This window comes from Macrotis lagotis, chromosome 2 (assembly GCF_037893015.1).
Source record: "Macrotis lagotis isolate mMagLag1 chromosome 2, bilby.v1.9.chrom.fasta, whole genome shotgun sequence".
In the NCBI taxonomy this organism is placed as follows: Eukaryota; Metazoa; Chordata; class Mammalia; order Peramelemorphia; family Peramelidae; genus Macrotis; species Macrotis lagotis.
In genome coordinates, this window is record NC_133659.1 from 145561498 (window position 1) to 145587049 (window position 25552).

The 25552-nt window shown below is 33.9% G+C and overlaps 1 protein-coding gene across 13 annotated transcripts in view; it reads right to left on the minus strand.

Moving 5' to 3' along the window:
* Positions 1 to 25552, minus strand: part of RYR2 (ryanodine receptor 2) — a 766826-nt gene that overhangs the window by 542628 nt on the left and 198646 nt on the right. For all 13 annotated transcript variants that reach the window (XM_074222945.1, XM_074222939.1, XM_074222937.1 and 10 more), the window contains exon 2: positions 21433 to 21552. In XM_074222945.1, the coding sequence (XP_074079046.1) occupies positions 21433 to 21552 (120 nt within the window). The remainder of the gene's footprint in view (positions 1 to 21432; positions 21553 to 25552) is intronic.

Below are 25552 nucleotides of genomic sequence, written 5' to 3' on the forward strand. Positions count from 1 at the left end.
GCTAGTAAGTACCTGAAACTGGATCTGATCATCTCTTCCTGACTCCAAGTCCATGACTATCTCTGACATCACCTCTGCCTTTCTGAATCTTGTTTTCTTCAAAGTTCAGCTAAAGCAAGACCTTCAATGCTCACTAGGGTCTGTTGCTAAGATTCTTGATTTCCTAATAGGGATTTTTTTCTCCATGTAAGACCTTTCCTGATTACCCCAGACACTAATGTCTCCTTCCAAACAATGTTCTTGTATTTATTTTGTAGGTCCCTTTAAATGTGTGCATTCTCACCTCCAAAAGAATGTAATCTTCTCAAAGGCAGGAACTCTTGTCTTTGCTGGATGCCCAGCTTTTAGTTTATCACTCAGCAATTGGTGTGCTCAATAAATGATCATTATTTATAGATTCACTGATTGGAAGAGAGTTCTCATATCATATTTCTCTTACTTCAAAACAATCCTTATGGAAGCATATTCTGTTGCACTAAAGCCATTTCTTATAAATCCACTGGATGCCAGCTCAGACCATGTCAGGAGTTGTTTTAATTGACTCAATAAATAATAACAGTTCTTAACTCATCCCTTTTCTCACATATATCAGGAGGAAATTAATGAAAGAAGAGATACTTCAGTCCCTTCCAGTCTTTCTAGAATAACAATAAAGGTAGTTCAAAGACCACCAGTTAGTCAATCTCTCAGTCTAATGGCAATATAATTTATAACCTGTCTCTAGAGGGCAAAGAGGTATTAATTCAGGAACACTGTCAAGACCCCAACATTAATATGATGACAGAGAGACCTTAAAGGAAATTAATTCATACCAGTGTCAACCTTCTTGTGGTAGAGTAAAAACAGAAATAAAAACTAAAACAACCCTAGAATTGGAGATGGAGTTCAAATTCCATATCTGTTACCCATTACTTTCGTGACCTCAAAGATGTCTCTTCACCTCTCTGTGTCTCAGTTCCCCCATCTGTAAAATCAGGGAGTTACATCCCCCCCCAGTTCTAATTCTTCTTTCACAACAGGACTAATATGAAACATGATTGTACATGTACAACTTTTATCAGATTATTTGCCATCATAGGGTGACTGGGGGGTGGGGGTGGGAAGGGTTGTAGAAAAATGTGGAATTCATAAACTTGCAAAAGGATGAATGCTGAAAACTACCTTTGCATGTAACTGGAAAAATTAAATTAAATTTTAAAAATCAGGAAGTTAGATAACTAGGTAACAATATGTCCTTTTCAAGCTTTAAATCTGTAGTTAATAACAGTGTTAACCGTCTATTCATCTCAGATAGCATGAGCAGAAAAGGACAGGCTATTGCAGGGGAAATCATAGTCAAGCAATTTGCAAAGAGCAACTTTTAAAAGAGTAAAATTGAGTCATTTTCTCTTCTTAGACTCCTGCATACTAAAACTACTATTTGTCAAAGTTTTTGATGCTGTACAATTGAAAGTACTAATTGAAGTTTGCAATCCTCACAGTAAAGCTATGAGGCAGAATGATGCATTTTATTCTCTTCATTAATGGATCTAAATTGATCTATTAAGCCAATGAAAGAATATTGCCTAAATTTTTGAAGTACCACATATCCAGACTGTTCTCTAAGTTATCATACCTATCATATAAATTAGATATGTAATAAGAATAGAGAGAAAAGGATAGAATTCATACAACCAGAGTTAGATCTATAAGGACCACTCTGCCTATCACTGCCCCTCATTTTACATTCACTTGACCAGGGTCATATAACTAGAAGTATCTGAGTCAGGATTTAGACTGAGGTCTCCCTGACAACAAGGCCAGGATTTCATCCACTATATCAGACTGTTTTTTTAAAATGTCGAACGTGTTATAAATTTAAGTGTCATCCTTAACTAGGATTCATGATCATCTGCCAAAAGGTAGGAGTTATATATTTCAAAGATTTGATATCAAGAAATATGTTAATCAATAAAAGGAAAAAATAAGTCAACTCAAAAGGAATACATATGAATGGGTTGAAATTCTAGTTAAATCATCTTACAGCTGTGTGACCCACTTAACTTCTCTTACAGTATTTAATTGGAAGAGAAATATATTTTGTGTAGTTGGCTCCAGACAGCAGAACTAGGTAAAACTGGTAGACATTACAAATGGTAACTTCTTATTAGATTTGTCATAAGGAAAAATTTTCGTGTGTTTGTGTGTGTATGTGTATTTTCCTACTAAAGTGTCTAAAGAATAGGACACCTTATGAGAATAAATTGAATCATATTCTTTAAATATACACACCAGAACATGCTTTATCTAAAGAAGGTATTTTACAAAACAGTTTAAAAGTAGTTATTCCAAGTCCTACCTTTAATTTGTACTTTCTAGCATAGCAATTTAAAACACATGAATTTGTCAGCATCTCTAGTATCCAGAGCACTCCACATAATTAAAACTTCTGGGTTTGGTTTACAATATAATGGCCCCACATGTTCTGGTAAAACATATTTTTCTAAAAGTCCCTATGAGAACTTTAAACATTCACAATGTCAGAATAATAACTTTGCAGAACATATCACTGTAGAAAACTCATTTTTTAGCCACTGCTTATGGAGGCTGTAGTTAGAGTCAACAACTACTTATTGTGGGTTTGAGAGATATGACAAGGGAACAGAAGGCTTTTCTCTCTTTCTCTGCCTCTATCTTTTTCCTCTGTTTCTGCCTCTCTCACTCTTTCCCTATCCCTATCTCTCTTTCTCTCTGTCTGTCTCTTTTCTCCTCTCCTCTCTCCCTCACCCCCTCAGAAAGCTCCTACTCTGGTTTTACTTAAAAACTCATCGTCATTATGTTACTTTTGACTCTCTACTCCAGTCTCATTTCTTATTCGAAGATCACATTTAACAAATTAAAGTTGTCTTATGCTTTAGCTTTATTATTTCCCTATTACATAGTACAAGACTTCTGCCTCACTCAAATCCTCTGAAAGTATAAAATACTGCTCCTTCCTTTCAGAGGTACATATCTCACCTCTCCATTTTTAAAATAGGAAGATCCTAGAGAAGTAAAACTACTCCAAAAGATACTCATTAGTACCAGCACTCACTATAGTACAAAAGAATTTAAGATAGATCCTGAATTGTAAATTTTTTGTGTATGGAGGGGTATATATACACACATATTTGGAAAATATTAAAAACATACATATAATAATAATATTGAATATAACATTAGTTTTTTCCATAAATGTATATATGTGTGCATATTTGATTTTATCTCTAAAATTAACAATTTATCTAATTTCATATGAAATGATCATTAAGAATTAAAAAAAAGATAATTTTTAAATCAAGAAAAAGTAGTTCTGAGCACATTTATGCATATATCTGATGCTTTCTTGTTACCCATAGGCACACATACATTTGCACTCACAGTCATGGGAAATTGAACTCTATGAAAAAATTTCATTCTTTTCATTAAGGGCCATTTTGTTATATTTATCCTACCAACATCTTGCCACTTATTATGAGGAATTTCATCATGTTAAGAAATCTCAAAAGAAATGAAGCACTGTTAGTTAGAGCATGGGACTAATGCGGAGGCTACTCTGGATCTGAATGCCATAGAGGTTAGTGAGCTTTACAAAAAATTTAAAAACAAAACCAAAGTGAGTTCAGTAGCCTCCCTCAGATAACTCTATAATCTCACCCAATCTATCATCTAACAAATGGTACTACTGTTAGCAAAGAAGACTAGGTAAGAAGGGTAAGTAAATCATTTAGCTTGACTGTTACTAGGAAAATAGTTGCCTTATCTTCATTCATAAATGTATATATACATATATAATATATATTAATATATATATATATACACATATATATTTAGCAGGTAGGATTGTTGAATGGACCTCTCAAAATAGGTCTATTATCAAATAGTTACTGAGCACTTCATGCTTCTAGTTTTTCTACAATACTTATCTATCATGCATGATCAGGATGCAAAAGAAATATCAAGTTGGTACAAGTAATACAAATTTTCACTTTTTTCTGAGGATTAAACTGAATGATTAAACATATTTGAAAATGGCTCATTTGATTTTGATTTTAGACAGGTTATCAAAAAACTTGCTACCTCTTGTAATTTATTTTTATATACTTAAAGTGCATTTAAGATTATTTGTAGGGGGTGGCTAGGTGGATAAAGCACCGGCCCTGGAGTCAGGAGTACCTGGGTTCAAATCCGGTCTCAGACACTTAATAATTACCTAGCTGTGTGGCCTTGGGCAAGCCACTTAACCCCGTTTGCCTTGCAAAAACCTAAAAAAAGATTATTTGTAGGGGTTTATTCTTCTTGGTATTTAGAAGTACTTAAAAACAAACCAGTGCATTATAGTTTTCTTTTAATTGTTTTCACCCACATTTAGTCCACCTTGACTCTGAATTGATAGATGGTGATTTTTAATTCTATGAGAGTCATTTTGTTAGCTGCATGAAATAAACCTTTAATTTTCAGTGTGTAAAGTTTTGAAGTTGTGCTGAATTTATTGTTCCTTCTGAAGAGAATTCTAGTATTCAGGTTGCCTCTCTCATTTTCATATAGCCCTTCCAAAGCACAGGACCCTTTTTCCCCCAACCCTGATATTTCAGATCACACCTTACCTCCATTTTTCCTTCTGTGCACTTTCAATTTTTTAAATTTCTCAGGTTACAAATGACTGCATAGTTACTACTATCTTTCCAGTTCACAACTTTTCTTGCATACCCTATTCACAACTCTTTGTTCCTTATGTTTTCATTATTTCAACTTCTCTAACTTTTCTACTTATGGTCCTTAGTTATTTCATTTCCAGAGCTTATATCTTATTCATCATATTAACCAAATTTCAGTCCCATAAAGAATGTTCTGACTGCCACTGAATTGCATGCTTACATTTTGTTTCTTAGTTTCACATTTTTTGTAATTTCTATTTTAAGAGTATATATGGGTATGATTAGAGGGTGAAGATGCAAGTGAAATAGTGTTTGACCTGCAATCAGAATCATCTGAGTTCATATCCTAACTCAATTGCTTATTATACAACCCTAGGCAAATCCTTTCTCTTTCTCAACCTAAATTTTCTCATCTACAAGATGGGGATAATGATAGCACGAACCTCACAAGACGGTTGTGAGGATTAAATAAAATAATATATAAAGTGTTTTGCAAACCTTATGATGTTAACTATTATTAGTCTCCAAGTCTTGACTGTCACTTATTGAATGAGAGCCTCAATTTCTCCCTTTACAAAATAGAGATCATCTCACCTTTCCCATCTCCTCTATTGACATATTATGAAAATAAAATGAATTCTTATATGTTAAATGATTTTATAAAGTCATATAATACTGATGAAACATATGATGAGATTACAGTTCTATATTTTTAGCTGATAATGCTTCATGGTGGGTTTTTTTTTAGGTTTTTTGCAAGGCAAACGGGGTTAAGTGGCTTGTGCAAGGCCACACAGCCAGGTAATTATTAAGTGTCTGAGACCGGATTTGAACCCAGGTACTCCTGACTCCAGGGCTGGTGCTTTATCCACTATGCCACCTAGCCGCCCCACATGGTCGGTTTTTTAAAGAACTTTTTTATGCTACTGGGCTGATCTTCTATCCCTGCTAAATAAAATTGTTTTGATTTTGAGACCCCATTTGAGCTTATCTTGAAAAAAGCTATTAGAATAGTTTGCCAGTTCCTTTTTCAGTTTATTTTACAGATGAAGAAATGGAGGCAAATAGATTTGAGACTTGCCTAGAGTGACATAGCTAGTAAATGATGGAGGCTAGATTTGAACTCAGGTCTTCTTCACATCAGGTTAGGTAATCTATCCACTTTATCACTACCTGCTTTAGCTTTATAAAACACCTTACAAATATTACCTCATTTTATCCTTAAAAAACCCTGGGAGATAGTTCTGTTATACCCTATAGTCTTATTATATTTTACAATACCCCACATACACTTTGCAATTCAGTGACATGTCTCCTTGTTCTTCCTTGAACAAGATACTCCATCTCTTGACTCGGGGCATTTTCATTAGCTGTCCCCAGTCTTAAAATTCTCTTTCTTCTCATCTCTGTCCCCTGGTTTCCCTGACTCCAAGTTTCAGCTAAAAACTCTCTTTTAGGAGGATGCCTTGATACAAATGCCTTGCCTTTGGTGATTATCTCTATTTTATTATGTATGTGTATATATAGATGTATATGGATGGATGGATGGTTGGATATATATGTGTATGTGTGTATATCTTGTTTAAATATAATTATTTACATGTTGTTTCACCCATTCGACTGTAAGATTCTTGAGAGTAGGGGATCTGTCCTTTGCCTTTCTTTTTATCCCCAATATTCTGCCTGGTCCTTAATGTTTGTTTTATAATTGTTTATTAACTGATTGACTGATTATCCTCATTTTACTGATGTAGAAACTGAAGTAGACAGAGGTTAAGTGAATACAAAGGAACACATAGCTAGAAAGTATCCAAGAGCTTAATTGGACTCAGCTAGCTCTACCTGACTCCAGGTCCAACACTCTTTTCAACCACTTTATTGTGGTTATTTTACATTAAGAAAGTTTAATTAATAAATGAATTTTCTGTACAACTATGTCCCAAGACAGTAAGACTTCTGTGAATTTACAAAGTTGTCAGCCCAGGAGTCAGCCCAGGGGAATCTCAAATATGAGTTTGGGGGGAAAGTGGTAAATCCAGTTTGACTGGAACAGGGAGAAAAGTAGTATAATATAAAGCTAGAAAGGCATGTTGGAATCAGGTTTGAAGAAGTCTTAAATTCCAAAATCAATCATTTGCATTTGTGAACTGATAAAACTCATTTGACTAGTATGGCCCCCGACATCCCCAAATTCATATATCCTAAGGTTAATAAGCTCAAGTGAGCAGGTATTTCTCCATCCCAGTTTCTTGCTGGATGGCACAGTTAGAAATTAAGTTCCCTATACCCTTACCCTCATGTCTTAATTCTTATTAAGCAATTTAGAAAATACTCATATTTTACTTCTTCTAACTATTTTTCTCTGTAAAAGGTAGGTTTTTATTGGTGCCAGATGGTTCTTTACTTAAAACTCTTTATGAGTTTGAGCCCTAAGGGATTCTGAGCCTTCAGAGTATGAAAACTGCTCCAAAACAATTCCATATCCAGAAGCCATCCCATTATGTAGTGCCCTGTCAAGGGCACTGGAAAACATACTTGAAGACTGTTCCCCTCTAGGCCTCTGTTCTTCTTCTCCCTTTACAAGTAACAAAGTACTGTTAGCTACTATCTCTAGGTGACTCTGGCTTTTCATCTGAACTCTCTTCACTCCATTATCTTTTCCTGTAGACAATCAAAGCCACTGAATGTTTCAAGACATAGTAAGACATGGTCAGATCCTCACATTAGGAATGTTATGATGAAATTTTTGTGAAGAATGAAAAAAGAGAAGGGAGATGATGAAAGCAGAAATTACAGCCTATTGGAATAGTCTGAAGATGGAGTGATAAAAGTTTGAATAAGAGTTAGATAATTTATTAAATATGAGGAGGAATGAAGAATAGGAGATGAGTAGTCTTTCTTCTATTTGTAGTACATATAAAGACACATAAAGATCCTCTTGGTAACATGACAGAAACAGATTTGTCAGAAGAAATTGAAATGAAGCCAGCTCTATCACCTCCTAATTGTGTGACTTTGAGAAAATAATGTAATATCTATGAGCCTCAGCTTTCTCATCAATAAAATAAGCCATGTTATCCTAACATTTTAAATTTTAAAAAAATTTACCTTCAATAATCCTGTAAATGTAGGGGAGAAAAATGAATAGTAATATGTCTATCTTACAGAAAAGGAAATTGAGTCTTGTAAGTGTAAAATGACTTCTCAGAATCATATAACAGCTAGAGGCTGAGAAGGATGATGACTGAAATATGATCAAATATGATCATTAGATGTGACTATTAAGAGGATGAGTGGGGACAGAACTAAGTTGACAGAAAAGGCAGGAACTTGCCTGAACACTCCCAAATTCCTCTCCAAATAAGTGTGAATATTGATTCAAAATAAATTCTGTAGTGGCGGAACCCACAAAAGGATGGGGTAAAATCGGTGTTCATCCCAAGACAACTTGGAAGGTCAACAGGAAAGGTCTATTGCACCTTGATAAGACTAGAACTCAGCCTGGCCAGGTAGAGCCTGGGCTCTACCCCAGCAAATCAGCAGCAGACCTTGGGAGTAGCTGAGGCTTTCAGAGCTCCCAGCCCACATATGATAGGGAGGTTGACAATTGTTCAAAGGGAGATTACAGGGGACCCTTTGCTGACACTGAATGTAGAAATCTGTTGCTTTGCCCATACTTGAATGGAGGTTGAAATCCTCAATCTCAATCCCAGAGCAGGGAGGAACACTAGCACACCAATGTGGGAACAGAGACGATGGTCACAGTTCAAGGGCAGAAAGTTTCCAGGGCTTGTGGGAAGAACACAGGCCAGGAGAGTAATAAATACACCTCTTCTTAGATCAGACACCCTTGGAAAAATTGAAAGTTTATGGACGCCCAGAACTAGCTGCACAAACCCCTGACACTTGGGACAGTGCCCCCTTTATCTTGGGAGAAAAGTCCAACTTTAATATAAACTATAAGGGAAATGAGCAAACAACAAAGATACTGACCATAGAAAGACATTATAGTGAAAGAGAAGATAAAAACACAAACTCATAATAAATAAAGTCAAAAATGCTACGTCCTTTGGGTTGCTAGGTGGTGCAGTGGATAGAGCACCGGCCCTGGATTCAGGAGTACCTGAGTTCAAATCCGGCCTCCGATACTTAATAGTTACCTACCTGTGTGGCCTTGGGCAAGCCACTTAACCCCATTTGCCTTGCAAAAAACCTGAAACAAAAATGCATTACATCCAAGCCTCAAAGAAAAATGTGAATTGTCTCAGCTTCAAAAATAATTCCTGGAAGAGGTCAGAAAGAAGATTAAAAATCAAATAAGAGAGGAATCAGAAAAACTGGGAAATGACAGTGATGCAAGAAAATCATGATGAATCAATAGCTTGATAAAAGAGGCAAAAAACCCAAAAAAATAACACTTAAAAAAGAACCAGAATAAAGCAATAATAAAAGAGACACAAAAAAATCCAATAAATAGAAAAATGACTTATAAAGCAAAATTGGCCAAATGGGGATATACAAAAAAGATATATAAAATTACACTTAAAAACCCCTTAAAACCTTTAAAATAGAATTGGTCAGGGCAGCTAGGTGGCACAGTGGATAGAACACCAGCCCTAGAGTCAGGAGTACCTGGGTTCAAATCTGGCCTCAGAAACTTAAGTTTAATTACCTAGTTGTGTGGCCTTGGGCAAGCCACTTAACCCCATTTGCCTTGCAAAATCCTAAAAAAAAATAGAATTGGTCATATGGGAAAAGGGGTACAATATTCACTGAAGAAAAGAAATCCTTGAAAGTAGGAAAAAAAAGGAACTATAGGGGCAGCTTGGTGGCACAGTGCACCAGCCCTGGAATCAGGAGGACCTGAGTTCAAATCCAACCTCAGATACCTGAAACTTACTAGCTATGTGACCTTGAGCAAGTCTCTTAACTCCATTGCCTTGTCCCCCCCAAAAAAGGAGATATAAAAGGTCACTGAAGAAAATGATTCTTTAAAAAAATAGAATCAGACAAGTGGAAGCTAATGACTTCAAAAAGGACCAAGAGGCTATAAAAAAAATTAAAAGAATGAACAAATAGGAAAAAATGTGAAATGTCTCAGAGGAAAAACAATTGACCTGGAAAATTAATTGGGGACCAATAATTTAAAAATTATTGGATTACTGATATTTCAATAAGCTTTTATTATCGGGGCAGCTAGGTGGCACAGTGGATAAAACACCAGCCCTGGAGTCAGGAGTACTTGGGTTCAAATCCAGTCTCAGACACTTAATAATTACCTAGTTGTGTGGCCTTGGGCAAGCCACTTAACCCCATTTGCCTTGCAAAAAAAAAAAACCTAAAAAAAAGAACTTGTTATCAAGAAAAATTGTCCTGATATTGTAAAATCAGACAGTATAATAGAAATTGAAAGAATTTACTCATCACGTTCTGAGATACACAAATGAATATTATAGCCAAAATCTAGAGCTCCTAGATGAAAAAGAAAATATTGCAAGCAACCAGAAAGAAATAATTCCAATATCATAGAACCACAATCAGGTTAACACAACATTTAGAAACTTCTATATTAGCAAATCAAAAGACTTAGATTGGGGTTAGGATGACAATCAAAAATTAGCCATCCAACGAAATTAGGTATAATCCTTCAGGGGGGAAATGTTTATTCAATGAAATGGAGGGCTTTCAAACATTCCTGATGAAAAGACCAGAGATGAATAAAAAAAACTTGACTTTACAGGAAGCTAGGTGGTAAAATGGATAGAGCACTGACCTTGGAGTTAGGAGATCTGAGTTTAAATTGGGTCCTAGACACTTGATACTTATTAAGTTGTGTGTGACCTTGGGCAAGTCTCCTAATCCCATGGTTTTGCAAAAAAACAAAAAACAAAAAAACCTTGCCTCTAAAATATAAGACTCAAAAAAATGGACTCGAAGCATAAAAAGGGAAGAGATTCAATAAGGATAAATTGTTGATATTCCTACATGGGAAGATGACACTTCCATGCTTAAGAACTTTTTCATTATTAGGGCAGTTTAGAAGGAATAAACATAGATAAATGGCATGGTATGAGTTAAATAAAATGGAATGATTATCCAAAAAATAAAATTAATGGATGAGAAAGAAGAATGCACTGGGAAAAGGGGAAAAGGAGAAGTAAATGGGGTAAATAGCCTCACATAAAAGGTACAGAAGAACTTTTACAGTAAAGGGACAGACAGCAGAGGTGGGTGGAGAGGAGCACTTGAACCTTATTCACAATATAATTGGCTGGAAGAGGGAACAGCCACCACACTCAGTTGGATATAGAATCTCTCTTATTACATGAAAAGTAGGTAGGGGGGAAAGGGGATTAGAGAAGTGGGGGGGATTGATAGAAGGGAAGATAAATTGGAGGATGCAGTAGTCAAAAGCAAAACACTTTTGAGGAAGGACAGGGTGAAAAGATAGAAAGTAGAATAAACAGGGTGGGAGTAGGATGGAGGGGAAATACAGTTAGCAATAGTAACTGTGGAAGAAAAATTGAAACAAGTTTCTCTGGTAAGAACCTCATTTCTCAAACATAAAAAACCTGAGTCAAATTCATAAAAATAGAGCCATCCCCCAATTGATGTGATCAAAAGATATGAACAGTTTTCAGATGAAGTAAATAAAGCTATCTAAAGCCATATAAAAACAATGTTCTAATTATCTATTGATTAGAGAAATAGAAATTAAAATGAGTATCTATTAGATTGGCTAATAGAGAAAATGAAAATGGCAAATGTTAGAGAAGAGATGGGAAAAATGAGATGTTAATGTCCTATTGGTGGAGTTGTGAACTGATTCAACCATTCTGTTTTGTTGGGGGTTTTTTTTTTAGGTTTTTTGCAAGGCAATGGGGTTAAGTGGCTTGTCCAAGGCCTCATAGCTAGGTAATTATTAAGTGTCTGAGGCCGGATTTGAACTCAGGTACTCCTGACTCCAGGGCTGGTGTTCTATCCACTGTGCCACCTAGCTGCCCCTCGATTCAACCATTCTGTAGAGTAATTTTGAACTGTGTCCAAAGGGTTATAACACCCTGCATACCCTTTAAACTAGAAATACTACTAATACTAGATCTATATCCAAAAAAAGGAAAAGGACTTAGATATACAAATATATTTATAGAAATTTTCTGGTGGTAAAGAATTAGACATTGGGGTTATGCCCATCAACTGGGGAATGACTGAACAGATTAAAGTGTAAGATTATGATGGAATACTATTTTATTATAAGAAATGATGAGCGGGGTAGTGTTCTTTTCGTATGACTAATATGGAAATGTGTTTTGCATGACTACACATATATAACATATCAAATGTCTCCCTTAATGGGAGGGAGAGAACTTGAAACTCAATCTTTTTTTTTTTTTTTTGCAAGGCAATGACTTGCCAAAGGTCACACAAGCAGGTAATCATTAAGTGTCTGAGTTCACATTTGAACTCAGGTATTCCTGACTCCAGGGCCATTGCTCTATCCACTGGGCCACCTAGCTGCCCCTGAAACTCAATTTTTTAAAAACAAATGGCAAAATAGTTTTTACATGTAATTGGGGCAAAATATTTAAAAAGAGATCAGCAGTAACTTTGGAGAAGGAACTTTAAAGTGATGACATTGGAAATCAGCAAATAAGTGAGAAAGAGGGGAGAGGAGAAGAGAAAGTAATGAGTGGAGATAGGTTTTTAAAGCAGTTTAGTGGAGAAAGGGAAAATATACAGGATGATAATCAAAGGCATAGGGTCTAATGTGGGTTTGTTTAAGAACAGGGAAGACTTGATTATGTTTATAGGTGACAGGGTAGAAACAAGTAATTAGGGAAAGATTAGTGAGAAGAGGATTGATTATAAGAATGTTCTGCTGGTGATGTTGGAAAGAGATGAGATAAAAAAATAAAGGACTGACTTTTGTGAGGAGGACAACTTCTTCATTAGAAACTTGCAGAATGGAGAAGAGAACAGGGCTGTCATCAAGAAGTTCAGAGATTTGATAAAAGGTATGATGCACTTCACAGCAAATGGCCTCTATTTTCTCAGTAACATGTGAGGCAAGATCCTCAACTGAGTGAAGAGATGGCTCATGTGGGAGGCTTGAGGGGAAGAGAGAAGGTTTGGAATAGAGAATCAATTAGAGAGGAGTAAAAAAGACTTGCCTTATAAAAATGTTGACCCAGTTGGGATTTTTAATATAAATTTGTAATAGATTCAGTCAAAATAGTTGCGTGACTTCTTCTAGCTCTGTTCAAAAGCTCATGAGTAGGAGTTGAGGAGGTGACTAATTGAGGGTTGGGGTTTGACAAGGCATGAGTCTGAGAGGACAAGTAGCAAAAGATTTGAGAATAGAGGACAGTATAGGACTAAGCGTGGGAAGGGTATACAGGGCTATAGAGTACTTTCTTACCATAACAATATTCTTCTAACTCTTCCATTTTCTTCCTCGCAGTAAACCTTGACCATTACTTGGTATCACTAATATCTCCTAACCATTCATATTGGCCTAGCATCAATACCCAGCCATAATCTTATAATATACTTCTTAAATGGTGTAATAGTTATTCTCCTAGAACTTCTTGCCAATCTGACCTTCAAATTCACAACTCTGAGCAATTACCACTGCCCCTGTTTCTGCTCCAGAGCAGAAATAGGAAAAACTATGAAACCAAATTGACTTTACATACCACAGATTTATTTTATATTATCTCAATTGTATCTTTCTGCTATTCAATAACCTTATCATTATTGGTTTCCTTTCACACATAATCACCGAATGTCATTGTTGAAAGTTATTCTTAAACCATACAGTACATCCCATATCTGAACATGAATCTCCTCTACAATTGCTTTGCCAAATGGATTTCCAGCTTAAAAATTTTCAAAGAAATGAAATCTAAGGCTTACAAAGGAAACCCTATTTGAAGGCTTTCCATATATTGAGCCAAAATCTGATTTTGTTTTACTTCTACCCATTTGCAGATGGAGTAATATCTAACAAGTTCTCTACCCACTACTATAGGCTGAGTTTTTCCTCCTCTAAAAGGCAAGGGAGTGGTCCCCAGGACTTGGTTGGTCTAGAGGACCAAACAATGCTGAAATCATTGATAATTTTCTGGTAACCTAAGGATATGAGGAATTAGTTCCCCTTAAACTTGACAGATATATTACTATTATTGCTAGTCACTGCATCCCATTGACCACATCTGTTTTTGTATTCACATCTGTGTCTAGTAGAACCACTACAGCAGAACCAGTATAGTAGAACCAGTAGAATCAGTACAGTCTCCTAAGTATTCATTCTATTCTGTGGTCATATAAACTAAGTTTTGTTAAATGTTAAATGGTCTATAAGAGCATTATTTGTAGTTCTTCTTTTGCTAAAGCAGAATAAATCTTGTCTCTCATTCACTATCCTTCAAATATTTGAAGATAATTATCCTTTCCCCCCACCCAAATATTCCATGTTTTTTAATATAATGAGATCTTAAAACTATTCACTGCCCTAATCATACTTTTCGGTGGCTTTCAAATTTTTGATAGCCCTATTTAAAATGTGTTACATAGAGGTTTTGAAGTGCCTCATTCATTTTCCATAAATGTTCAAAGATTATTCATAATAACACAGCAATTACTCCAGTCAATTCTTTCCCCACTCTAGATTCTAGTTAATATGACCTGGTGACTTGAATTTATCAAGGTCAGCTAGTCTTAAAATACCTAGTAACTTTTTTTTGTTGTTATTATTTCTTGTTCTTCTTGGAAAAGAACGCATTCAAAATATGAATTAAGTAGTTCTAACTTCATCGAGTGTGTGTATACATATATGTATACATATGTTTGTATATGTACACACATATACATATTTTAAAATTACATTATTAATATAATTGGTTATCTTAATATTTACTCATTTTTTTAGTTTCAGGGTCACTATACTTTTCTAGATGGCACAATGACAGCTAGATGGCACAATGGGTAGAACACTGACCCTGAATTCAGGAGGACCTGAGTTCAATTCTGAACTCAGACACTTACTACCTGTGTAACCTTGGTCAAGTCACTTAACTCTGATTACCTTGCATACAGGGCTATCTCCAGTTGTCTTGATTCAGATCTGGTCACTGAGCCCAAAGAGCTCCATACCCCCTCACTCAAATAGTACAGCCACCTTCACTCAAATCCAATTCATGTACATTTCATGGTATCATCTCCCTGATTATATATATGGATTTCTTTTAAAAACAAAAGACAAACATTATCACATTTTTAGTCCAATCCTAGAACTCCTGCTCTGACTTTTTTCCCCAGCTCTTTATCTTCTTGCCCCTTGCTCTTCAGGGCTCTTCTATATTTATTCACATAGTTTAACCTATCACTAAGAAAATTGCTTCCGAATTCTTATTTCTAGTGTTAATCTAATGACTTCCAGACTCATATGGTCAAAAGCCTTCAGAAACTTTTATTGATGTTCCTCACCAGACTTTTGAACTCATTAGGTTCAAAATCTGTTCCTTCTGATAATACTTTTTCTGACTATGAAAATACCATTCTATTATTTTGGAAATGTTGAAGCTATCTTTAATTCTTCTCTCCTTAACCTCCTTTTTTCCAAACATTTGCCACATTTTCTTGATTCAAAGTCTACATCTCAAGGTCATCATTCTATTGTTTGAAGATTTCTTCAGTTTTTTGAAAATAATTATTTGCTTCTCTCCCATTGGCATATCTCTCATTCTCCATAGTTCATCAAAAATCACTATGGCAATCCAGCAGATTCCAAGCCTATTGAGTATAAATTATCATATATTTCCTCTAACACTTAACTCAAGCTCCTACAACTATCTCCTAGAATTTTTTTACTTTATATTTGGCATCAGCTAAAATAATTATGTCAATACATGAGAAAAATTATTTTCAGGAAAGTATATTACTATTTTATTCATAGTCACTCTTCTTTCTTATTATGATTCAACACTAACCTTTTTTCTACAGCAATTAAATATTTTTTAAAATTTCTTTGAGCTTTACTTTTAAATATACTAGAATTCTACTTTACTTTTGATTCATTTATATAAAGTAGATCGAATGTTCACAAAGCTTTACAATAAAATTAACGTCTTTTCCTCCATAGGTATCAGTTACTTCACTTTTTCTTGAATAACAGGTAAAAGAAAAAAAATTGTCTACATATAGTACAAATGCCCCTGAGCAAACACCAGGGTAAAGGCTGAAGATTCAGGCTCTTTCCAATTCACTGCCTCCTTTTGTGCTGCTCCACTTTGCACTAAATTGTTTTAAATATTAAGTTTAAGAACTATTTTTCTTTAATATATTTTCAGTATAGAGGCAACAACATATTTTATGGGGTAAAGTCACTTATTAAAGATCTCTGTAAGAGTCATTTGAATTTGCAAAACATTTGTGGGGCAACAAGTGTGCTGAAAGATGAAAGAAAATTTCATCATTCTACTTCTTATGAATTATTATGAATTGTAATTATCTGTAAATGCTTTAACACAATATAGAATAATAGGACACAAAAAGCATTTGTGACTTAAATAAACCTTACATCTCATCCCAACACCTAGTTCAGTTCTTTGGACATTTTAGGTGTCCAAACATCATAATGTTTGTCCAATTCAAATTGTAACTGAAAAAGCATTTGTTATACACAATATTTCATTTTTAAATGGCTCTTCTAACCCGGAAATTATTCTTATGCTAACATTATTTTGTCTAAAAACTTTCACTTGAATAAAAATACATCATGATAATCAACAACACATTTTATGAGAATGAATAATAAATATCCTTAGATGATACATCAGTGAAAATGAAAGATTACTATATAATTTACCAATATAATTTCCCGATAAATTTGTGAAAATGACATCAAAAAAAGGGGAATTGAGAGGGTGGCTAAGTGGCATAGTGGATAAAGCACTGGCCCTGGAGTCAGGAGTACCTGGGTTCAAATCTGGTCTCAGACACTTAATAATTACCTAGCTCTGTGGCCTTGGGCAAGCCACTTAACCCCATTGCCTAGCAAAAACCTAAAAAAAAAAAGAAAAGGAAAGATAGAAAGATCAAGTATGACCTTTCCAAAAACTGGGTGACCCTCAATAGAAAAAAAAGGGGAATTGGCTAAAAGTTAACAATTCTCCCTTACTGCTTTACTCTCCTATCTTGAGAGTCGTTTCAAACAATCAAACTAAAGTCTCCTGCCTTAACACACACACACACACACACACACACACACACACACATACACACACATACACATATGTTAACTATAGATCAACCTTAACATTTTATAGAATATTTATAGAATATAAAGCTGGAGGGACCTTAGAGATCACCTAATTCAAACCCTTCAATTTTCTTTCTCTGTTCAAGAAGCATAAATCTATCCAATGAATAAAAGACTAGACTTTTTGAATTGAATCAGTCCTAGTAAGCAAACTGAGTAGCAGCAGTTATTTTTTTTAATGAAGGAATTAAAAACAAGCATCTCTCTCTCTGTGAAAAGGATCCTACAGTGAATAGGTAAGAGTTTTATTTAAGGTAAGGGTTAATTTAAATATGATCTTTTAGTGTAATGGCATTTGCTTGCTGCTGAAGAAAATTTCTTCTGAATTTGAAAAATAAGATGGATAGATGCAGAAAGCTGATGAAAACTTCAGTCTAAACACTCTGCAAATATCTTCCCCCCAAAAAGTATTTTTGCATCATACATTGTCTAAAATGCTCAAAGCTTAATCAAATGCTACTTCACCATTTTCACCAGTTCCCAACTCACCTTGTCAGTTTGGGCTGATAAAATGCTTCTCTGATATCCAAGGAGATGTATACAAATATTTATTTAAAATCCAACTGATCAGTTCTTTTATATTGCATGCCCAATCGATTTTAGTGGGACATCAAGAGTAAATTGCTTCTTTAAGGATCAGAAGCAGATGCCTGGAATATTTGATCGTTATTTAGATTCGCAACTTTTTTTTTTCTTTCCACCAGAAATAATTTATTACAAAAATGAGAAGTTTAAAGAAAGGATGGGAAAATAAACTCTACTGTTGCTCTGACAAAAGGGAAAACTGACAACTATTGAAGTCAGGAATAACATTTCAAATGTCCTATATATTGGATGGTAGCAATCCCATCTCTTTGGAAGGGATTATGTAAAAACAGTATGAGAACAGGTGAAGAAATGGGATAAATGAATATAAAGAAATGTTTTCCATTATTTTGTATGTCTCTGTAATAACAATAGCAATAATGTATCACTTTAATGTTTGTGAAATGCTTTATAGACATTTTTTCAACCTATCTCTACTAGGAGAATAAAAATCTTATTTAAAAAAACCATACACCAAACAGGGAAAGTTATTACTTGTATTTGCCTTAGGAATAAAAATTATAATTTTAGTGGAAAAAAAGCCATTTCACTTTGTAGTTTAGGTCATCAGCATTCTTAAATAGATATATAGATATATTGAGATAATATTCTTTGCTTTCTAAAACAGAGATATCATTTAAACTATTTACTATAAAAAGTCTTCAGATAACCTAAATACCTAATAACTACCTGTCATTGAAATAATTCAGTCATGTCCAGTTCTTCATGATCCCATTTAGGAATTTCTTGGCAAAGATATTGGAGTGGTTTGCCATTTCCTTATCCAACCTAAAAGTTATCAGTCATTAAGAATTCTTTAATTTAGTTTCATATCCAAAATAACACCCTATTCCTTCAAGATAGTAGCATGAACACTAAGAAACACCCATAAACATGCTGCTTATATGTAGACTCAAAATGTCTACAAAGAAAAACAAGGGGAAAAACATTTCCAATATGAAATTGTCCTAGAACCAAAACTAAAGCAGAAATGGTCAATATAATGACTAAGTATCTCCATCTCCTGGGCTTTTAGGAAACTGCAACTAGTTACTATTATATCAGACTTTAGTGGCATTTTAAAAATCAAGGGTATTATAATCAACCCAGCTGAAATTTCTTAAATTTTTCATACCAAGTTTTCAGAGATTAAAAACTGTTGTTGATGATGAATGACAACTCTAGTGAACAAATAATTCACTAGAGAACACAATGTAAAGGGAAAAAATTGTCTTAATAAAACCATAGAACAAAATACATGTAGTCAAGGAAAAATTCAGCTTAATTTAATTGAAGAATTTTTTTAAAGTACTGATTGTACATAGAGCAGTCTGTTAAGTACTTTTGTTTATCTGAAGAGAGCATGGAAGTTACAGTAATTGCATATAGCACATTCAGAAATAATTAATAAAACTAAGTATGTATTTGGTAGGTGAAAGAAATGCTGGGGGGAGAGTGTAATCAAAGAGGACTTCTTAGAGAGAAGAGAAAATATGTTAATTTGCAGAAACTATCTCCTTGAAACAAATGATCTGTGTGCATATATACATGCAGATACATATCTATATTATAGATTATATATACATATTATATATATATATACTAAAGTCAAGACTGGGCATCTAATAATTTCAGAATCATCTCATTATTTAAAGTTATCTATCCCCCAATAATCTGGTATTCAAGATGAATATTTACATTATGGTCTAATCCCTATACTTTTAACATCAAAGGAGGGCATTTCAGATTCTAAGGGAATAGTTTTCAGTTTAGCACTTCTCCTAAAAGTCAAAAGGTCAATTTCTTTATCATAATTGTAACAAATAGGAAATATATTAAGTAGAAATTTCTAGCTTTTCAGACTGACAACATATTCTTAAATTGACATGCATACATTTTCTTCAGACACCTCTAGGCAGAAATGGCAAGCAATTTCCCCATAGACAGGAGGTCTAGATCAATCTTAATAGATCTCCTAAAGCCATGGACAATGGTTATTCTGGAAAAGCAAGTCATATATTAGATTAAAAGATTCTTAAATTTGAAATGTTTCTGGGATAATTTCCAGGAATATATACATATATACTTCCATATATATATATATATATATATATATATATGTATATATATGTATATATGTATATGTGTATGTGTGTTTATAATATATAATCATTGCTCTCAGTATCTGATCATTTATTGCCACCAATTATTCTTCCTGTCTATATGATAAATACAGAATAAGCCAAGTACAAAAAATTAACTCATTTTTTTACCAAGGGCAATTCAATGCCAAGGTATCTTGGATAGAATATTGGCACTTAGGTTTATGAGTCATCACTTTGACATTATTTCATTTCAATGTTGTATTGAACTAAACTCCCCTTTTTTACTTTTCTTTTTCTACCAATGCCGAATACCAAAGAGTAATGGAACATATATTTATTGGAGCTTGAAGGGACCTTGGAAACATTGCTTAATCCCAACTGTCAAATCTGTAAGTAAGGAAATTTAGGCCTAGAATGGTTAACTGTCCTACCCAAGCTAGTTAGAGGCAGAAAAAAAGGACGAGAATCTTGGCCTTCTAACTCCTGGTCCAGTTCTTTAACCTTTATACACATTTTCTTAACTGCTCTTTGGTTGTTATCATAACTTACTCATGTGTTCTTATGTTATTTTTCTTATTAAGGGACTATAATCAGGACAAGTTGAGTCTGTATTGTCGCACCGTAATTGCTTTTGTATTCTACTCTTGATAATTGGTATCCAAAACTTTGTCAAAATGGAGTTTTTTAGCATACAAGATGACAAGACAATCATAAACAGAGCTATAAATTGCCAGTAACTAGGGCATCATCACCCACTGGAAATGTGGGCTTAGCAACTAGGAGTGAGTCATAGTTGACCAATTTAAAATGTGATACCTAGTCTTACTTCATTGTTTAGACTACTGACAACTTTTCTATAAACCAATTTCTAAACTACTTAGAATTTTATACAATAATTAAAGCTTTATCATATGACCATACGCTGAAAAACAACTGGTGGTAAAGAAGTCTATAACTAGCAGAAATGGATAAATGTTGCCTCCTGAGTTACATAAAGGACCATGCCTTCATGCTTGATAATTTAAAAAAAATGGGAAAAACAGAAGAAAAATTATAACTTGTTATAAAGAAAAAGACATTGCCTCTAAAATCAGAGATTCAAATCTCATTTTAGATGCTTACTACATGTGTGACCTTGGGAAAATTATTTACTTTTCCAAATCCTGTTTCCTTATCTATAATATTAGAATCCTTTCAGGTCCTTTCAGATAATTGGACCATGAACCTCTGAGTAATTATAAAAAGTTCTATGTTTTCATGTTCAGAGAAGAATTCTTCTTATAACTATCTACTCTTGGATATTGTTTTATTTATATTTTACTAATAATATAGCAAAATGCTAAAACTAAATTTTTATTATGATTAAAATTACTGTATACTATTTCACTTAGCCCATTCTAGCAAAATTGAACAATGTTTCTCTTCATTAATTTTATTTGCTATTTCTATAAAGATTGAATTGTGCTGATAATTAATGTACTAGAATTTAATGTAACTAACAACACAGAAGAACCTGGGTGTCACACAAAGATAAGTATTGCTCCTTGATGTTATGGAGCTTCTCTAAGCCTAAAAAGAGAAAAACAGACAAGATAACTTTAATACATATTACATAAAAAACATATAAGAGATATACAAAACAAGTGTTTTATGAGGTCTGAAGGGGAGAATGCTAGTAAATGACAGAAAACACCAGAGTCAGTAAACTACATTATTCAAATTAATCCAAATTCATTCTGCCTACCTTAGAATTAGAGGTAGACTCCAAGAAACAGAGCCTGTTGCCAAATCCCTCAGCTGCCAAACATAGTTTCTGCTGTTCTTTGTGGATGGTTGCAGTACATTGTAAAACGACTTCGTCATCCTGACAAAAGAAAGAAATAAGTGGAAAATGTTAAGATGGACTTGACTGTTCACTTTATATCACATCTGGAAGGCTGAAATTCAGATACAATTTAAAAAATCTAAGTTAAAGGCAACAGCAAGAGCAAAAATAGAAACAAATTTCAGGGCTTTATTAATTCATTGTTAGAAAGTTAACTTAATGAAGAATTTGCCATACTAAAGCATTCTTCTTTTCCCACATGATTACTTATCAGGGAACAACTGAAGAAATCACACCACAAACTAAGGCTTTTTAAGCATGATTAAAACAACATTACCAAGAAATTGTCACATATTTCCATACCAAGAAATGCCATCACAACAGAATAAATTTTACAGCGAATAGATGCATCATTATGAATCTAGTATCCCAATATAATTCCTTAACTATTCCATTCCGTTATAAGACAACAAATTCTCTAAAGATTAAACATGGTGGCTGGTATAGTGGATAGAGTGCAGGTCTGGGAGTCAGGAAGACTAAACTTCCTGGGTTCAAATCTAGCCTCCTTTACTAGTTAGGTGGCCCTGACTAATCATTTAACCCTTTTTGCCTCCATTCCTCATCTGTAAAATGAGCTATAGAAAGAAATGTATGAATATATGTATGAATATATGAATGTATGAATATATAAGCATACAAATATATTATCAGAACAGTCAAAATAAAACAATGCAATTATTTTGAAGATAATGTAATTTGTATGACCTTTGTTAAATTCAAGGGTAATATTTTCTCTAAAAATATGTTGAATAGCAAAAAAATGAATGTATGAATAAAAGAGAAAAACAAGACCATTACAGAGGAGAAAGAAGGTCAATTCAAAGAGAAATTTATTGCATTTCTTGGTGGTATTTAAAGTAGGATTCTGCTACAACAAGTGAAGGTTGAAGGAAGATATAGTTATAAATTTTAATAATATAACTTTATTGTGACAAAGTCAATGTGCTTCTGTAAATGAACCAGAGAATTTTATTTTCCATTTCAAGGTGTCTTGTTTAAATATGAAATCTATATAATCTATCAGGATTCCCCAAGAAGTCAAACATAATTAGACCAAAAGAAAAAATAAAATCTGACCACAAAGTACCTCCAATGACTATAATTATAAGTCAATAATATAAACATATAATTTCTAGATTTCAATGATTTGAGAGTTCGTCTACCTTGGAATTTGAGATTTTTGTAAAATATTCTTACTTTTTTGGTTTCTTACAGATGAAATAGCTGTGCTTATTAAAATAACAGTGTAAACCCATAGACTTTCTAAATATTTTTTATTTTTTAATTTTTAGGATTTTGCAAGGCAAACGGGGTTAAGTGGCTTGCCCAAGGCCACCCAGCTAAGTAATTATTAAGTGTCTGAGACTGGATTTGAACTCAGGTACTCCTGACTCCAGGGCCAGTGCTTTATCCACTGCACCTCCTAGCCACCCCTAAATTTTGTTTCTATATCAAAACTGAACACAGTTTTCTAGTTTCAACTAAAGAAATAACACAGGTTAATATAACTATGACCCAGAAAAGTTCAATTAAGATCAATATCTAACAGAAGATCAGTTATAAGTTTAAAAATGTGGTAAGGGCGAATGAGGGAACCTTCACTATCATCAGAAATGGCTTAGAGAGGAAACTGCATACACAGTCAATAGAGTATAGACATCTAGAGTAAAAAGGAGAGAAGGGAGAAAGGCAGAAGGAGGGGGGATGTGGGTGATAGAGAGGAGGGTAGATAATAGGAGAGAATAGTCAGACATAACACATTTTCTTTTTTACTTCTTGCAAGGGGCTGGGATTGGGTGACTTGTCTGGGACCATGGGGCTGGGTGGTTGCTGAGTCTCAGGGGTGGTAAGTGGGCTCAGGGTCTCTTGGTCCCAGGGCCGGTGATCAGTCTGCTGCACCACTCAGCTATCCTACAGCACAATTTTAGAAGATGGACACAGTGAAAGGAGAGAGAAAATATAATATATGGTAGTGGGAAGGTATGACTAGAGGGAATTACAAAAAGCATCAGCAACTGTGGGAAAATATGGAAGTAACTTGTGTGATGGACTTATCATAAAGAATGTGATCCACCCTGAGGCAAGAGCTGATGGTATCAGAACACAGAGTGAAACACATTTTTTTCTCTTTCTTTTACTTTATTTCTCATGAGGGTCTATATTTTTTGAGGGAGGGGATATTATGTTTACTCTTAAGAATATTTTAGTAATGTATAAAAAATCACTTGTACAAAAATAAAATAAAAAATATTATTCTAAGATACTGCCGCTGTCAAAGGTGTCAGTGACAAAAAAGGGAAGGGGGATAAGAAACCCTGCTCTATACCATAACTTGATTTGAAACCCTAATATAGCTTCATATATGCCTTCAAAACTACGTTTGAAAGGAATAAAATCCTGGCAAGGAAAGGGAAGAAATTAAGTATTTATAATGCACCAATTGTATACCTGGTACTATTCAAGTAAGCACTTTTACAAATATTATCTTATTTTAGTCTTCACAACAACCCTGCAAGGTAGGGAATTATTCCTACTTTATAGTTGAGGAAACTAAGGCAAATAAATGGTGGTTAAATGACTTGTCTATGATCAGATCTTCCCAAACCTGACCCAGTTCTCTATTGCACCACCAGCTGCCTCTATTACTATCTATGCTGTTAAATTATTTTAAAATATAATATATAATATACAGTTTATATTGAACATCTTAAAATAATTATGCTATTATTTTGTAAGGTTTCCTTAGAACAGCTGCCAGACCCATTATTTCTATCTTGTAAAGGAGCTAAAATAAAACCTTCAAGATGTTAAAAAAAAATGTGGTGAACATCAGCTGTTTCTTAGATTATTGGGTCTTAAGCTTTCTTCCGAATTTATCTTTATTATTTAGGCTCTTGGGGCTCAGGTTTCTAGTCCATATAAAAGTAAATTCTATTGCCATAATTTCCTTTCTTCTCTTTGTATGCCTAATTGTTGATATTTTCTTGAATTCTTTTAATGTCTCTGTGACCTTGAATAATTAAAAAGTCTTATTCCATTTAATTCAAGATGAATTTATACTGTGTTCAAGACATTTCAAAAGGCACTGGAGATACAAACAACAGGCACACACATGTGTGCATTCATACAGAAAAACCCACACTCATACCCACAAATATATACCAGTCCTACTGCATTCAAGGAGTTCATATTATGAAGGAGAGTATGTGTAAAAAATATACAAAGATAATTATATAACAAATAAATAAAATGGTAATTTGAAGGGTAACCATCAAGGCAGGAGCAGGAATAAGGAAATGTCATACCTTGAATTATTTTAGGGATATATAGATTCTAAGAGGAAGAAATGAGAAAGGAAAGGAGTGAAAGAATGGTGAATAGTTTGAGCATAAAAGGAAAGAGAAGACATTACATGCACAAGGGAAAAATATCAGGTCAATTTCAATAGAAATAAAATACATTAGGAATGGTAATATGATATGTATCTGGAAGGATAGGCATTATCTTTCTCTACTTTAAGACAATGAAAAATAAGAGTCACATAAAGATTCATCTCCCAGTTTCTTTATTTTTTGATTCCAAGTTACTCTTAATTTTTTAAGGAAGGATATTTTGATTCAAGTCATTATTGCAAAGAGCACTATGGCCTGTCAAGCAGAAACTACAGAACTGAACCAAAATTATAAAGAAATTTAACAGACTTTTTGGCAATTAATAGGTCTGAAAATAAATTTTTATTTCTAAGGTCTAATTCAGTGGCTACATTTTTAAATACCTAACAATGAATAGCTACTATACTTCTATTTCAATATTAATGTATTTTTCTTGAAATATTTGAGCAGGTTCCTACTTCTCACTTCAAAAAAGAGATTTTTTGCTAAATAAAAGGAACTGAGATTTTTTTCTTTAAAAAAAGATCTGCCTGATAGACATTAAAATTAATGAAGTTTCTTTAATTTCTTGGTTTAAAAAGTAC